Source organism: Crocodylus siamensis, chromosome 13 (genome assembly GCF_052110815.1).
Source record: "Crocodylus siamensis isolate JL-2025a chromosome 13, ASM5211081v1, whole genome shotgun sequence".
NCBI classification, from domain to species: domain Eukaryota; kingdom Metazoa; phylum Chordata; order Crocodylia; family Crocodylidae; genus Crocodylus; species Crocodylus siamensis.
Genome location: NC_143407.1, coordinates 3,109,804 through 3,124,784, shown reverse-complemented (window position 1 = coordinate 3,124,784; position 14,981 = coordinate 3,109,804). Strand labels below are relative to the sequence as shown.

The following is a 14,981-nucleotide window of genomic DNA, read 5'->3' as shown; positions in this document are numbered from 1 at the left end:
AGCTTTTGCAGATGCGATGATTAGAGGCTTTTTAAGCCCCGAGGGATTGGGAAGGGGGACGGGGGGTGCGGGGAGAGAAGGGAGGAATACAAAATCTTGCTGGAGCTCCCATGTGTTGAGCTTTTTTTCCAGCTCTGAGGGAAATGTCTAACCCACAGAGCTTTTAATCCTAAAATCACAGCCAAGGCAAAGCCATAATCACACCGGTTGTCTGGAGGACGTGGAATCCGAGCCGCAGTTTGTGTCAGCTGCGCGGGTTCGGAGCGAGCCCTCTCGCCCTGGCAGAAACCTTCCAGGAGTTGCCAGAAATATTTGGGAAGGAGCAGCTGCTAACTGAGCTGCCACCTTGGAGCATTAGTGGCATCCCCCCCGTGATGCTACCATGCCCAGAAGGGCTGGCGGGTAGCCCCACTTCTGTTCCTTTTGGCAGCCTGGCTTGAAGGTGCAAACCTCCCTTGCCTTCTCCAGAGCGCAAATCCTGATACAGAGGAGAAGCTGGCTTTGTGGTGCTGTCTGTGCACCTCTTACATAGGTCATCTATAGAGGTGCGTGCCTACCTGGCCTTCCGGCTGTCTTCAGACTAATACGTTTAACAGCCTCTCTGCTTATGGCTAAAGGCACTGCCTGGGAATCAGTTAAATTCCTTGCTCTGCCTTGGACCCTTCAAGTTACTGAACTGTGTTTCCCCACCTGTGGTCAGCAAGGCTTGTCTTGCCTATTTGGGTGTTAGCTCCTTGGGGCCTGCATTGTATCTCTCTCCATGTACAGCGCCTTGCACTATGCAGCCTCCACCTACTGCTGGCAGACAAATGGGGCCCCGGCACTGAGGAGCTGGAGGCATCTGGGAATTATTGGGGCTGCTCGCGTACCAGAATGAGGAATCAAAGCAGGAGGGAGGAGAAGCCGGCGATGGGCAAAGTTAGTGAGCTGTCATCTGTCTGCCGCGCCTCCCTGCAGCCTTTTGCACCGAAAGCCCCTTGCAGGGGAATGACATGGAAGATGCCCTTGTCCGGACGGTAAGGGGGAGGAGGGTCTCCATGAAACCCCACATGCTGTATCTTCGCTTACCCTAGAATAGCTTCGGGAAACCACCGGAAGCCGTTAACAGTTTTCTGGATGCTTCATGCTCGAGAAAATGACCCGATTTTAAGAGATTAGTGCGGAGCATGGAGCAGACAGGGAAGGAGCGCTTGGCTTAACTCTCGGCTGTGTTTAAGCTCTGCTTGGCTCTGTCAGTCATGTGGAGACTGCGAGCTGTGAGTTAGACCGCAGGAGGCATCTGTGCAGACCCGGATGGAGTTGCAACAGCTCCGTGAGGCTTTCCAAGGCTAAAGCACGAGCGCGCGTAGCCCTCAGGGATCCTGGGACTGGAAAGGCAGGGGTACGGCAGCTCCCGACTCGGGAGCGTGGCTCAAGTGCAACGCTAGCATTGCCTGGGGGTCCAAAGCTGCATGACTGGGACAGCAAAAGGCTGGAAGTCTTCTTGGGGACAGCCGATCCAGCATCCTGCCGGGGGAGCTTTGAATCCCCTCCTTCCATTGCACCTCACCACGGCCGGGTGGGGAGAATCACTAGTCCCCACTCCCACCACCACGAAAGCAAACGAGCAGGACTTGTGCCTCCCAGACAAGGGCAAGGGGCCAAGTGTGTGAATGACAGTGGGCTGGGGGGGGTCTGTCCCTGCTCCCGTGTCCCTACCAGTTACTTTTCCAGGTGTGCCTCACGTCCGTGTCGTGGATGCTGTGCTTATCCGCTTGCTCATCCAGGAAGTCGAACATGTACTTGATGGCCAGCGGGAGCGCGCTGCCGCGGTGCACGGTGCTGAACAAGGTCTCGAACAAGTCGTCCACAAACTTCTGCAGCGTACCCTGCCGGGATCAGCACCAAGAGGGTGAGGGGAGGGGGACACCAGGCTGTACTTAGCCTGTAACAGTGGTACAGCTCTACAGCCTGGAGGAATAAGCAAGGTCGAGCCCTTAAAAGGAAGGTCCGGCTGCACCGCGGAGGAGCTCCTGCTGTACCGCAATCCAGGGACCAGGTTCCCGGTGCCCCACTGCTGTGCCCAGCTGCACTACGCTCATTTTACCTGCTCACCAAAGGGTGAAGGGGCTTCATTTGCAAGCTGTGGGCCTTTACACAGGGGCTATGCCATGCATCCCATCAGACAGATCTATTCAGCTGCCGGGCGCGTGGCGCTTACCTTTGTAGCTAGAAGCCTGGTCAGGTAGATCTCGGACACCATCTTGCTGCCTCGGTCGCCTTCCTTTTGGTCCCCGTGGTCGTGGTTTTTGACCAAGTGCCAGACCTTCACCCCGCTCTCCAGGTCAGGGGTGATCATGGGTGCCCGAGAGCGGAGGCTGTCGGGACTGCCCGTGTACCGGAAAGAGGAATCTGAGCAGATGGGAAGAGAAGCCAGCGATAGGCAAAATTAGTGAGCTGTCACCTCTTTGTCTGCCCTCCGTGGAGCCCTTTGCACCGAGAGCCTCCAGGCTGAATTACCTGGAAGGCAATGAAATGGATTTTGCTGCAGATGCCACCAAAAGGCGGCATTGGCCAAAAGGAAATGAAAGAAGAAGGTGTTAACTGCAGCTCAGCTTTCCCTCGGAAAGGAGCAAGGTAGGGGCCTGGCTACTTAGGAGACAGGTAGAAGGGTGTCTCTGGGCAGATGTGACTGTACCTCTGGGCCAACCAAGCCTTGAAGTGACCGCTAACCTCTGTGGAAAAGACCCTGCTGATGCCATTCCACCGGCTCACCGTGACACTGCTGCTGCCTTGTAGTTTAATGGATGCAAAATTCACTGCTCCCTCAACCCTCCCCTGCTGGGGTAGGGAACTATGGCTAGGTGATGACTGCAAGGGTGCCTGCCCCTTTGAGTGCACCCATTGCTTTTGGTGCACTTTTAAAACATGCTCCATAAGCAGCCATTGCATTTGAGGTGCTTTCCTCAATGTAACTCCTACTTTGGAGAGCCCCAGCTCCTGACAACAGCTCACAGCTAATCATTATTTACCCAGAAAAGCTGTGTACTGCCCCTCCCGCATAGCCAGCCCATGCATTTGAGTGCAGCAAGTCAAAATGAAATGGAAACAGTGAAATGCCTCCCAGCAGGGGTGGGTGAATGGGTGGAGGAAGGATCTTCCAACCTGCACAGCATGTGGGAGAACCACAGGATCAATAAACCAGGTCTGTTGTGATCACAGAGCTCCCACCAGCCTTTTTTTCTTTCCTACTCAGAACTGGGGGACTCCTCCTAACTCGTCAATAGTGCGTCCTCGGATGTGCAACCCTGACGAAGTCCCTGCGATTAGCTACATGCTGGAAGTGAAGCCTGTTTGAAGTGTCTGCGAGGCGGGGGCCCTAAGGCTCATACTCAGAGCCTCTCGTGGGCAGCTGCCCGATGCAATCAAAATAGAGGCAGGAGCCCTGTTATTTCTAAAGCCAGTGATTTGCTTCTAGAGACCGGTGTCAAGTTTAACAAAGGATGGAATTAAGCAGTAATTGAGTTAAGCAGCAGGGCAGTGCTGTGCTTATACCTGCCCTGTTCCCAGCCTTTCACCCCCACAGCACCCTTCACCACCTCCTTCCTGGCAGGCAGAAATACATCTTTCTTTGGAGCACGTAAAAGCTGCTTCATTATTCATCACATCAGGAACCGGTGACTGATGTGAGAGGTGGGTTAGTTCCCTTGGGAAACGTGCTGCCTTGGTTCTTTCTGCCTTCGACAGGGGGGAGAACATCCTGGCGAGACCCCCAAGTGAGTGCAGGGGCCACTCTGTTCTTGCCCTCCTGCAAGTACTTGTTTCGCAGGGGCCAGCTTGGCCTTCCCATTCTCCACTCGCCCTTCCCAGCAAGAGTGACCATCAATCAGCAGAGAGGAATGCACAAACCACCACAAAACTCATCATTTCATAGTCAGTAGGGTCGGAAGGGACCTAAGCAGATCATCATGTCCGACCCCCTGCCATGGCGGAAAAGAGTACTGGGGTCAAACGACCCCGGCAAGGTTCATAGATTCATAGAGTCATAGATGCTAGGGTCGGAAGGGACCTCAATAGATCATCGAGTCCGACCCCCTGCATAAGCAGGAAAGAGCGCTGGGCCTACATTACCCCAGCTAGATACACATCCAACCTTCTCTTGAATACCCCCAGGGTAGGGGAGAGCACCACCTCCCTTGGGAGCCCGTTCCAGACTTTGGCCACTCGAACTGTGAAGAAGTTCCTCCTAATATCCAATCTAAATCTGCTCTCCTCTAGCTTGTGGCCATTATTTCTTGTAACCCCCGGGGGCGCCTTGGTGAATAGATACTCACCAATTCCCTTCTGTGCCCCCCTGACGAACTTATAGGCAGCCACCAGGTCGCCTCTCAACCTTCTCTTGCGGAGGCTGAAAAGGTCCAGTTTCTCTAATCTCTCCTCGTAGGGCTTGGCCTGCAGGCCCTTAACCATACGAGTGGCCCTTCTCTGGACCCTCTCCAGGTTATCCGCATCCTTCGTGAAGTGCGGCGCCCAGAATTGCACGCAGTACTCCAGCTGCGGTCTGACCAGCGCCCGATAGAGGGGAAGTATCACCTCCTTGGACCTATTTGTCATGCATCTGCTGATGCACGATAAAGTGCCATTGGCTTTTCTGATGGTTTCGTCACACTGCCGACTCACGTTCATCTTGGAGTCCACTAGGACTCCAAGATCCCTTTCCACTTCCGTGCCACCCAGCAGGTCATTTCCTAGGCTGTAGGTGTGCTGGACATTTTTCCTCCCTAGATGCAGCACTTTGCGTTTCTCCTTGTTGAACTGCATTCTGTTGTTTTCTGCCCACTTGTCTAACCTGTCCAGGTCTGCTTGCAGCTGCTCCCTGCCCTCCGGCGTGTCCACTTCGCCCCATAGCTTAGTGTCATCTGCAAACTTGGACAGAGTACATTTCACTCCCTCATCCAAGTCGCTGATGAAGACATTAAAGAGTATCGGTCCAAGGACCGAGCCCTGCGGGACCCCACTGCCCACACCCCTCCAGGTCGAAACCGACCCATCCACCACGACTCTCTGGGTGCGACCCTCCGGCCAATTCTCCACCCACCGGACTGTGCAGTCATCCAAGTCACAGCCCCTTAACTTGTTCACCAGTGTTCATCCAGCCTCCTCTTAAAGCCCCCCGGGGTAGGAGCCGGCACCACTTCTCTTGGAAGTTGGTCCCAGACCCTAGCCGCCCTGACCGTGAAGTCGCGCCTCCTGGTGTCTAGTCTGAATCTCCCCTCTGCCAGCTTGTGACCACTATTCCTGGTCACTCCTGCTCGGGGAAACAGTGACTTCCCTAATGCCTGCTGATCCCCCCTGACTAGTTTGTAACAGGCCACTAGATCCCCCCTCAGCCTTCTCTTGTGGAGGCTGAACAGGTTCAGCTCCCGGCGCCTCTCCTCGTAGGGCCTGCCCTGCTGTCCCTGACCATGCGAGTGGCCTCCTCTGGACCCTCTCCATGCTGTCCACATCCCTCCTGCAGTGCGGCGCCCAGAACTGGACGCAGTCCTCCAGCTGCGGCCTGACCAGTGCCGCATCAAGGGGGAGGATCACCTCCCTGGACCTGCTCGAGATGCATCTGTGGATGCAGGACAGGGTGCGGTTGGCCTTCCTGACCGCCTCCCCACACTGCCGGCCCATGTTCACCTTGGCATCAATGATGACTCCAAGATCCTTTTCTGCCTCTGCCCTGATGAGAAGGGAGTCCCCCAGCCTGTAGGTATGGTGCTGGCTCTTCCTCCCCAGGTGCAGCACCTGGCACTTGTCGGTGTTGAATCCCATCCTGTTCTTATCCGCCCACCCCTGTAACCTGTCTAGGTCCGATTGCAGCCTATTCCTCCCTTCCCGTGTGCCCACGTCCCCCACATCTTAGTGTCATCAGCAAATTTGAACAGGTGCTTTTTACCCCCATGCCCAAGTCGCTGATGAAGATGTTGAACAGTGCGGGCCTGAGGACCGAGCCCTGGGGGACCCCACTGCTCACGTCCCTCCGGGTCGGACATGACCCGTCCACCACCGCTCTCTGGGTGCGGCCCTCCAGCCGGTTGGCGACACATCTGAGTGTGTGGGGTCGACACCACAGCCCCCAGTTTCTTAATGAGAACGGGGTGAGAGACAGTGTTGAAGGCCTCCGAAAGTCCAGGAAGACCATGTCCACTGCTCCCCCTGCGTCTGAGGGTTTGGTGACCTGGTCGTAGAAGGCCGCCAGGTTGGTCTGACAGGACCTGCCGGTAATGCATCCGTGTCGGTTGCCCCCAAGCATCATCTCCCCCCGGCCCCTTGCGAACATGGGCCAGGATAACTCTCTCAAAAAGCTTGCCCAGGACCGAGGTAAGACTAATGGGCCTATAGTTTCCTGAAGATGGGAACCACATTGGCCCCCTTCCAGTCCTCTGGCCCCACACCAAAGCACCACGAGTGCTTCTACAGCTGTGCCAGGGGTCCCGCAATGACCGCAGCCAATTCCCTCAGCACTCGGGGGTGGAGATTGTCTAAACCAGCTGATTTAAATACATCCAGTCCTGCCAGACGTTCCCTGACTAGATCCTCCCTGACCCTTGGCCTGGGTGCGCCTCCCCTGGGGCCTGAGGGGAGCCCGGTGCGGGGGCTGATCTGGTCCCTGCTCAGGAAAATGGAGGCAAAGAAGTCGTTAAATAGGTTAGCTTTGTCGTCTGGTGTGACGACCAGACTTCCTAGCGTGTCTTGCAGGGGCCCCACGTTACCCGGTGCCTTCTTTTTGCCTCCCATGTATTTAAAGAAGGACTTCTTGTCCTTGATCTGGGAAGCTAGTCCCAGTCCCATCTCCGCCTTGGCCTTCCTGGCTGCCCCCCGCATCCCCGAGCAACCTCAGTGTAGTCCTCCCTGGGGATGTCCCCTCCCTGCCATCGGGTGTGCGCCTCCCTTTTAGCTAGAAAACATTCCCGGATGCTTTTGGTGAGCCGTGGGGGCTTTTGCGCCCTCCTGCCCCCTTTGATCTGTGCTGGGATTACCTCCCTTTGGGCTTGGAGGATCGTCTCCTTAAGGAGCGACCACTGTCCTTGGACACCCGGCTCCCCTCCCCTCCGGGACCTCAGTGCTTCTTCAACTATCCTGCTTAGCTCATTGAAGTCCGCCCTCCTGAATCCAGGGCCGCTGCCTTGCTGCCGGCCTTTGCCACCTTGTGCTGGATGGTGAATCCCAGTGAGCGATGATCGCTGTCGCCCAGGGGGTCGAGCACCCACAGCCCCCGCACCCGGTCATCGCCCCGTGGCCAGCACCAGGTCCAGCACGGCATCTCCCCGGTGGGGCTGTGCACCTCCTGGGTTCGATGGAGGTCCTGCACTCTGGCTAGGGACCTACGTGAGCGGTCAGACCTGGCTGACCGCTCTTCCCAGCAGATGTCTGGGAAGTTCAGGTCCCCCATGATGACCACGTCCTTTGACCTGACTACCTCCGTGAGCTGACGTAAGCATTCCTGGTCTAGCTCTTCCCCGTGGTTGGGGGGTCTGTAGTCGACCCCCACCGTGAAGTCTCTTTCCCCTCGACTGCCTTGTATCCTAACCCAGAGCACGTCCGTGTGCCCCCCTCTGACCCTGTGCTACCCGGTGAGGATGCGTATCCCTCCTTAATGTAGAGCACCCCCCCTCCCCGTCCTGTCCCTCCTGTATAGCCGATAGCCCTTGACATTCACCGCCCGGTCGTGCGTTGGGTCCCGCCACGTTTCAGTGAGCCCCGCTGTGTCTGGGTTGGTGTCAGCCAGCAGGAGAGTAACTCGCCCAAGTCCCGCCGTGACTAATGCTCAGATAAACAGGAGCGCTCCAGCCAATGCGATGGGGGGATTGGCTAGGGAAGCATCTAGCAATTCTATTTTTAAACCCGGCTCTGTGCTGATACACAGCGGACAACGTAAATCTGCAATGCTCATTTGCATGTCGTGTGCACAATTAGAAGTATTTATCTTCACTCCAGCCATGATGGTGCAGCTTGCAAATGCTTGTTTTGTCTGATGCTGATGAGCGCGTGGTTGACGCTAGGCACTGGTGTCTCGTCCCCCCAGCTGGGTCGTCCTTTTGCCTGGAGAACAAGTAGAACTGGACTCTGGCCGGATTTTGTGCTTTTAGTGGCCAGATGATCCTTGTGAGGGTGTGTGGATCTACGAGGCTGTTTGGCTGCACAACACTTGGATGCTCTTCAGAGCTCTGAGCTGATAGCCCATGGAATAAACATTTGAAACAAGCAGCTTGGATCCATCAGCGCTCAGTCTGTGGGTCAGTGGGCTGTAGAGCAAAAGACCTTAAAATTCATGGTGCTTGGGATTTCTTTCTGTGCTCTGTGGAGGCACATGATTATTTTGATTATTTGATTATTTATGAGTATTTTGAAATGAGGGCCCAGCACCACCAGAGCCATGACTTCTGACCGCACGTTCTTCTATTCAGGCTTGCACCCAGCTATGCAAACGATGCCCTGCGCCGTGGCGAGTGAATCAGCGCATGGAGCGTCAAGGCTACAGAAATCTGTTAGCTCAGATGTCATCTCTTCAGCCTAAGAAAAGAAATTGTTCATGGAGCCGCGTGTTCCTTTGATGCCAGCCTGTTTACTGACCACGACCATGGAAAGTCCTGTTTCCTGGAACTCACCACGAGATGGGTTCTTTGCTTGCAGCTTCAACCTCCTTTCAGCTAAATCTCTTCCCCCTTTTCTCAAGGTCTTGCTTCCAGTCCTGCATGATGCTTTCTTGCTGCCTCCCCTCTTAGCTTTGCTGGTCTTTCGTGCTGCTTTTTTTCTGGAAAGACTCATGTATGTCCCTGTTTGAGGGGGAGGATATTGCTCCAAGCCTCTGGTTTCATAAGGAAGCTTAATAATGTTTTACAACTTTTTTGACTCAAGAGCAGTGGTTACACTAACCCCTGAACAAAACTGCCCTGTCTCGGCTCTCTCTTTTATCCCAAAGGAGCCTTAAATGGTAGTCTGGCCATCCAGACAGAACAAGAAAAGAAAGAAAGAAGTTGACATGTTATAAATGAAGTAGTCTGAATCTTTTATGCATTGAGATAGTGTCTTTCTGATAGGATGCATTCACATCGCCAACCTCAACCAATTTTAATCTCATCTGTTGTTTTTGGGGTTGCCTCCTTTCCCTCCTTGTGACCAGTTTTCTTTCTCCCTGAGAACAGCAAGCTGTTGTGAGAGGATGCCACACTCCTCCATGCCTGGGTTTGCCAGCTGAGTTTCCAGTCAAACACACTGCTGATCTGAGGGTTTTCCCTCTGGGAAGCTTGACATAGTTGCAGTGTCCATTCCCTCAAGAACACGTCCGCCGTTCCAGCGGATGAGCTGCAACATTTGCCCTTTTGCAAATTATGGGAGGAAAGGAGACAGCCACTTCTTCTGAGTTTGTGCACTCCCCTGAGAATACATTTCCTTGCTTTCCTGCTTAGGGCAGTATTTGCAATTAGTCTTCCAACAAAGCTATCTGGACAAGGCCCTGCAGTCCTGCTAGGCCCCTGGCAACTTGTACCCCAGTATTCCCGAGTTTAAAGAGTCATTGCCAGGATCTACGGCCTTAGCCAACTACAGACTTTCTCCTATATGGATAGCTGCCAGACTCTTCAGTACATTTAACCACCACCAAAATGCCTTATGATGACACAATCCTCTCTTTCCAGAGAATGTAGACTTTTGCTGTAATAAATCATTTCTTTCTCAAGATCTTTGAGGTCTTGTGCCATGCTGCCTCCAACCCATAAGCACGAGCACCCGTGTCCACTGCAGAATGAGCTTTGAAACCTGGGTGGCTGTGGCAGGGCACTGTGGGTGCCTGCCACTTTAAGGGCTGAGCCAAGCAGCCAGCAGGTGCTTGACTGCGGCGGCCATTTTCAAACTCTGGCTGCCTATATAAACGGGGCAGTTCCCAGCTGGTGGGCTAGGCAGAAGCATCACCTGGTTGCAAGGTTGAATGCAACATCCAGGTGGTAAGGATGGGCACTTAAGGGGATAGTTTGGAGGCTCCTGGGCATGGCCTAAAACTACCCTGCTGGGAGTGGGTGGCCTGGTGGGGCCCCTAATGGTGTGGGAGTCCCCAGGAAATACCAGGCCAGTGACTACCACAGTGGAAGGTGGGTTGGGGTGCCTTCATAACCCCATTTCCCATGACTAGGTGGGCTCCCCTGTTGTAGAGCCAAGAAAGTGGACCCAGGTTAGGGAGTGAGCTAGAAGCTCAGAAGCCTGGCTTGTAACACCCTCAAATGCTTAATGCTAGGGCTGGGACTGAACAGGCCAGAGGCCTACTGTGAGGGATACCCAGACCTGAGGGCCTGGCATTTCCAACTTGCCTTGGAGGTGAGGCCAAAGGTCCTGGGGGGACCTTGCCTGAGAGCGGGAAAGAGCTCAGGGAGTGAAGCAGCCCAGAATGAGGGTGGAGCATGCTGCCTGATTGGAGGGATCTAGCTGGGGTCTGGACTGGGGGATACGGGGGCCCAGTGTGGGATTAGTGATGTTAAGAAGTGTGGATGCCATCTGTGAGACTTGGGCTGCGGTGTAGGGGAGGAATGGAGCTGCAGATAGTGCCCCCTGGCATTGGGGCAAGAATGGGCAGCCTCCTCCTGCCTTATTAACAATATAATTATGTAACAACAAGGTGTGGCAAAGAGGAGGTGGGTGGGCCAATGGCAGACTGGCTCTGCGAGTGCCCCCTGTTACAGTGCCCCAGAACAGAAGCAGTCATGAGTCATTCAGCTCTGAAAATGCTGAATTGGACTTTGTTGGCCACAAATATTTTCCCTTTCTTGGTCAACCCAGACAATATTTTGCAGTGCTGGCAACCGGCCCAGGAAGCTTTCTAGAACAGAAGTGGAGTCCTCCATCTAGGACTGTGAGAAGAGTTGGCTAGGTGTGGATGGCTTTGATTTTCTTTGTATTCGTGGAAATTTCCCCTTGACTGATTGTGCAACCAATGGCAAACTGCCTTTTTCTTCTTATGCCTTCACTCTGGTTCTGACTTGGCTCTTGACACACCACTTGTGAATGTATCTTCTTGCACGGAGGCATCGGGGTGTCCCCTAGTGATGAGCAGTAGGCTGAAGATGCTAGGCCAGTAAGGCTTTCGCTGTTAGCCTTGCAAAGGTGCACTGCAGAAACTAAGACTCTCCCTTTAAATTGCCATGGGCCTTGTCCAGTTGTGGAAGCAGGTTTCCACTGCCCTGCCTCCCATTTTATCCTCTGCTCCACTTATCAGTGTCCATTTATAAGATCTAGTAAACCAGGCTGAATCTCCTGCAGGGCCCAGTTGCCACTGGACAGGAAGCTTTTAAAATAAGGTTGTTTAGGGGGGGGGTGTGTGTGTGTGGGTGGTTTCTGTTGTTGTTACCTTTTCAGCTTCCTTGGCCTTCTCTGCTTTTATTCTCATGAGCCAATGTGCCTTCACAAAGCAGAAGCCCCTCTGCCTGCATGTGCATGTTGGGGGTGGTGAGACACGCCTGGCTTTGGGGCAGAGGCCGTCTTGTTTCAGTTCCCTGGGTCTACAACAGAGCTGAACTGTCCCTTGCCCGCTATCTGGAAGGGAAGGCAGCGGCTGTGTTCGCCTCATCAAAAATGTGCTCTCTCCTTACTTGAAAGCGGGGGAACCTGTGAGCTGGCACCTAATCAAGTTGTTTAATTAATGCCTCCAGGCTCTAATCTGAAGATGATTCTAGTAGTGGAAAAGACAGGTCACTGTCGGTGAGCCATCAATTCCCAGCACCCAACTCTGCTTCTTACCGTATCTACTAATGGAGGTTCGGGATATGCTGGCGGAGGCAGGGATGTTGTAGGAGGAGGTCTGCTTGGGAACGAGGGCCACGATGGAGCGATCCGACACCTGCGGAGGCACAGAAAGGGGATTGGTGAGATTAAGGCCCTGAATAGGTGGGGTATGGATGCCACCTCCGGGACTCTGAACATCGCCCTTTTGCAGCTGCACACAGTGCAAGCACTGACTGTTGGAAGGCAGATTTTGCTGGAAGCTCCTGAAGTTGCACTGTTTATTAGGACAAGGCTGAAAATAATTCTGCTGGGCTGGTCTCTTTTCTTCACATGAGAGAGAGAGATCCTTTTTTTATCTTGCTTTGATTCAGCAGGGGAATCAACTAGCTTAGGTCCAAGCCCCTAAAGGAGCAGGCTGATAAATGAAAAGACATATTGAAGACATTTTTGGTCATTTTGATTTAAGGTTATATTTCCTCCAATAAAAACAGAGGATCTTGAGAATTGTTGCGATCCAATTAAAGTAATAATGCAAAGGTTATAAAACAGCTATAATAATGTTATGGACCATAAAACATTCCTATTAAACCATTTTTTATTTTAACAACTTTTATGAACTTTAAAAGTTTGATTTACCGCCGAACAAGCCATAAAACCATGTTTCGGGGCCTTAAATTGTCAGTCCCTCTATTGCACCAAAAAAAGGGATTAAATGCTGGCAAGTCAAACTATAAATGAACATTAGTGCTAACGAGGTACTGTTATAGCAGGTTTTAGTGGCAGTGTTTAATTTTACCCTCCCTGTAAATATAAGAGTCATTGGAAGTTTTTAACTTATCTTCATTAATTAAGAATCTGCAGATTTTCCACTGAACAGACCTTGGCATTTTAATTCTGAACTAATGGCCCCATGGTGCACTATGGCCAGGGAATAGGACAGGGAGAGCTACCGTAACTTTCGGTTAATGCACTGTCTGGGACATGGCAAGTGAGTTGCTTGGAGAGAGGCATGGCATAAAAGAAATGTCTCCTCACTCCCCACTGTCTGTCCCCTGGCTCTAAATCCTCAGTAATTTGCTAGCAGGGAGCACTAGTGCACTATTGTACACACATGGGAGCTGCTCTGGGCAGAGGCTGTGAAGGACAGTATCTTCCCTAAGCTTTCTCTTCTCCCTCGGTGCTCTGCTATCAATTCTCTAACAACAGCACTAAAACCTATCCCGCTCTGACCAGGCCAGACTCTCTGTGTCTCGTACCTCCCACAAGAGCTCTTCATTTTATTTCCTTCATCTTCTCCCCGCTTCCACTTCTCTGCAGTGCTCGGCATGCTGCTATTTTCCTGATAAATCCCCTGTCTGCTCTCTCTTCCCCTCGCGCATCCAGGCTCTCTGAAACTGCTCTATACAAAATCTGATCCTGCAATACTATGCCTGTAGCCAAAACATCCTGCTCACTTCCCCTTCCTTTCTTGCCTCTGTAGCACCCTATTCTCTCCTCTCCAGTCTGTCCTGGGTGGAGCTGCTACAATTTCCTTCATCCCCCTGCTTGGTCCCCATCATTCATTTTTTTGAAAACTCGCCATTTGCTGCCCATCCCTTGAAGTCTAAACTCTGTATGATCGTCAAGGCCTCTGGGTCCAGCCCCTGTCCTGGATCACACCTTTCATTGTACCACCCCCCACTTCTCTGGCCAAAGCCATCAGCCTTTCTCCCACTCCGGCCCATCAATGTGCTGGTCTCCCAGTCACATGGAATAGTGTCCTGATCTGGATATCCCAAGCCCTTCTTCATCCAAACCCTTCGTAAAGCCTCCTGAAGTTTGCAAGCTCACACCAAGTGCAACCTCAGGGGAGATGTGCCCATAGTGTCTCGGGGCAACTAGGCATCTCCTGCTTGCATAGTGGAGCCCTGGTCCCTGACGGTAGTCTGAACATGACGCCTAGGACAAATGACGACAAAGATGACGCATGGTGGCTTTGATAAGATGGAAAACCTTGGTTCTGCTCAGTCCTTCTGCTGAGTAGATGAGAACTCGCAGTGGTATCTGAACCAAAGGCCAAGTGGGGCAATTACCCCAAAATCCTTCTGTCCCTTCAACTGCAGGCAGATCAAATGAGTGTTTCCAGTGGGAAGCAGCTGGCACACTCCACCTCAGCAAACAGACTGAGGGTTAACGTTTTAACGGGCTTTAAAATTCTTAGTGCCTTTCATCCTAAAGGATCACAAGGTACATTTTAAGTTATCCTCCTCCTTAACAACAATAAGGACTCCTGTTACACACAGCTAGAATGAGACATTTCTATTTGGCGGAGTACAACACTTCGCACACCTGCTATTTCCTCCTCCGTCCCCGCCTCGCTTCACCCAATTTATTAAGTCAATGGAAGAAACTATCAGTAGTGATATTATTTTCTTAGGCTGTTATTAGCTGCCACTTTGGTTTAATTTCACTAAGGTGAAATCTAAGTATTCCAGCGCGTGGACTACAAAGGCAGCTTCGGGTTTGTACATGCAGAAGCAACGATTCCCAGGCCGCTGAGGCTGCATACGGTTTCGTCAGAGCCGCAGTTAACTAGGAGCAAAATTAAAAATTCCAGACCCATGGAGCGTTCTCACTTGCTGAAGTTTTGGCTCGGATGACCTGTCAGCTAAAAAGCACCAGTGTACAAATTGGCATCAGATGTAACACGCATTCCTTTCCAGGCTCACCCCACTGTTGCCATGCTTCCACGAGCCCTGGAGACGCGCGAGAAGCTGGCTGACTTTTAGTATAACTTTATAAATATTCTGGTTGCCTTGCTTCCCCCATGCGGTGTGGAACACCTTTTTAAAAAACACAAGATGAAAGATGGAGAGAGGGGAACAGCAGAGAGGATACTGGCTATGCTCATCAACTCCCAGGTGTGGGGTTCAACAGCCGAACCCATCTAGGTGGCTGGGACTCCATACAGGCCTTTCCTAGCTGCTACTTATTTGTCATTTAGGAGTCTCTTTTTCTTTTCTTTTCTAATTTCTCAGCTCTTCTAGTCTCTGGCTGACAGCTCTTCATGGTTTGCTGCCTCTGAGTTAACCTTGCACATGCCACTGCATTGCTCTTGTGTTTAAATTCAGTACTTCATTTATTCCTTGGGGGGAGGGAAAGCTGGGTGTGGACATCCTATAGTGCTAAATGGGGATGAAACCAACAGGACTGTGCTGAAATGTAATGTGATTTCCAGCAAATTTATTCTAAATGCTGTCTAGAGG

General features: G+C 52.5%; 1 protein-coding gene across 1 annotated transcript in view; it reads right to left on the bottom strand.

Moving 5' to 3' along the window:
- PLXNA2 (plexin A2) overlaps positions 1 to 14,981 on the bottom strand; it is a 263,224-nt gene that overhangs the window by 10,413 nt on the left and 237,830 nt on the right. Inside the window, exons 27-29 of the mRNA XM_090026679.1 lie at positions 11,752 to 11,851; positions 2,201 to 2,391; positions 1,699 to 1,868 (exon numbers count right to left, since the gene is read on the bottom strand). Of these exons, the coding sequence (XP_089882805.1) occupies positions 1,699 to 1,868; positions 2,201 to 2,391; positions 11,752 to 11,851 (461 nt within the window). The remainder of the gene's footprint in view (positions 1 to 1,698; positions 1,869 to 2,200; positions 2,392 to 11,751; positions 11,852 to 14,981) is intronic.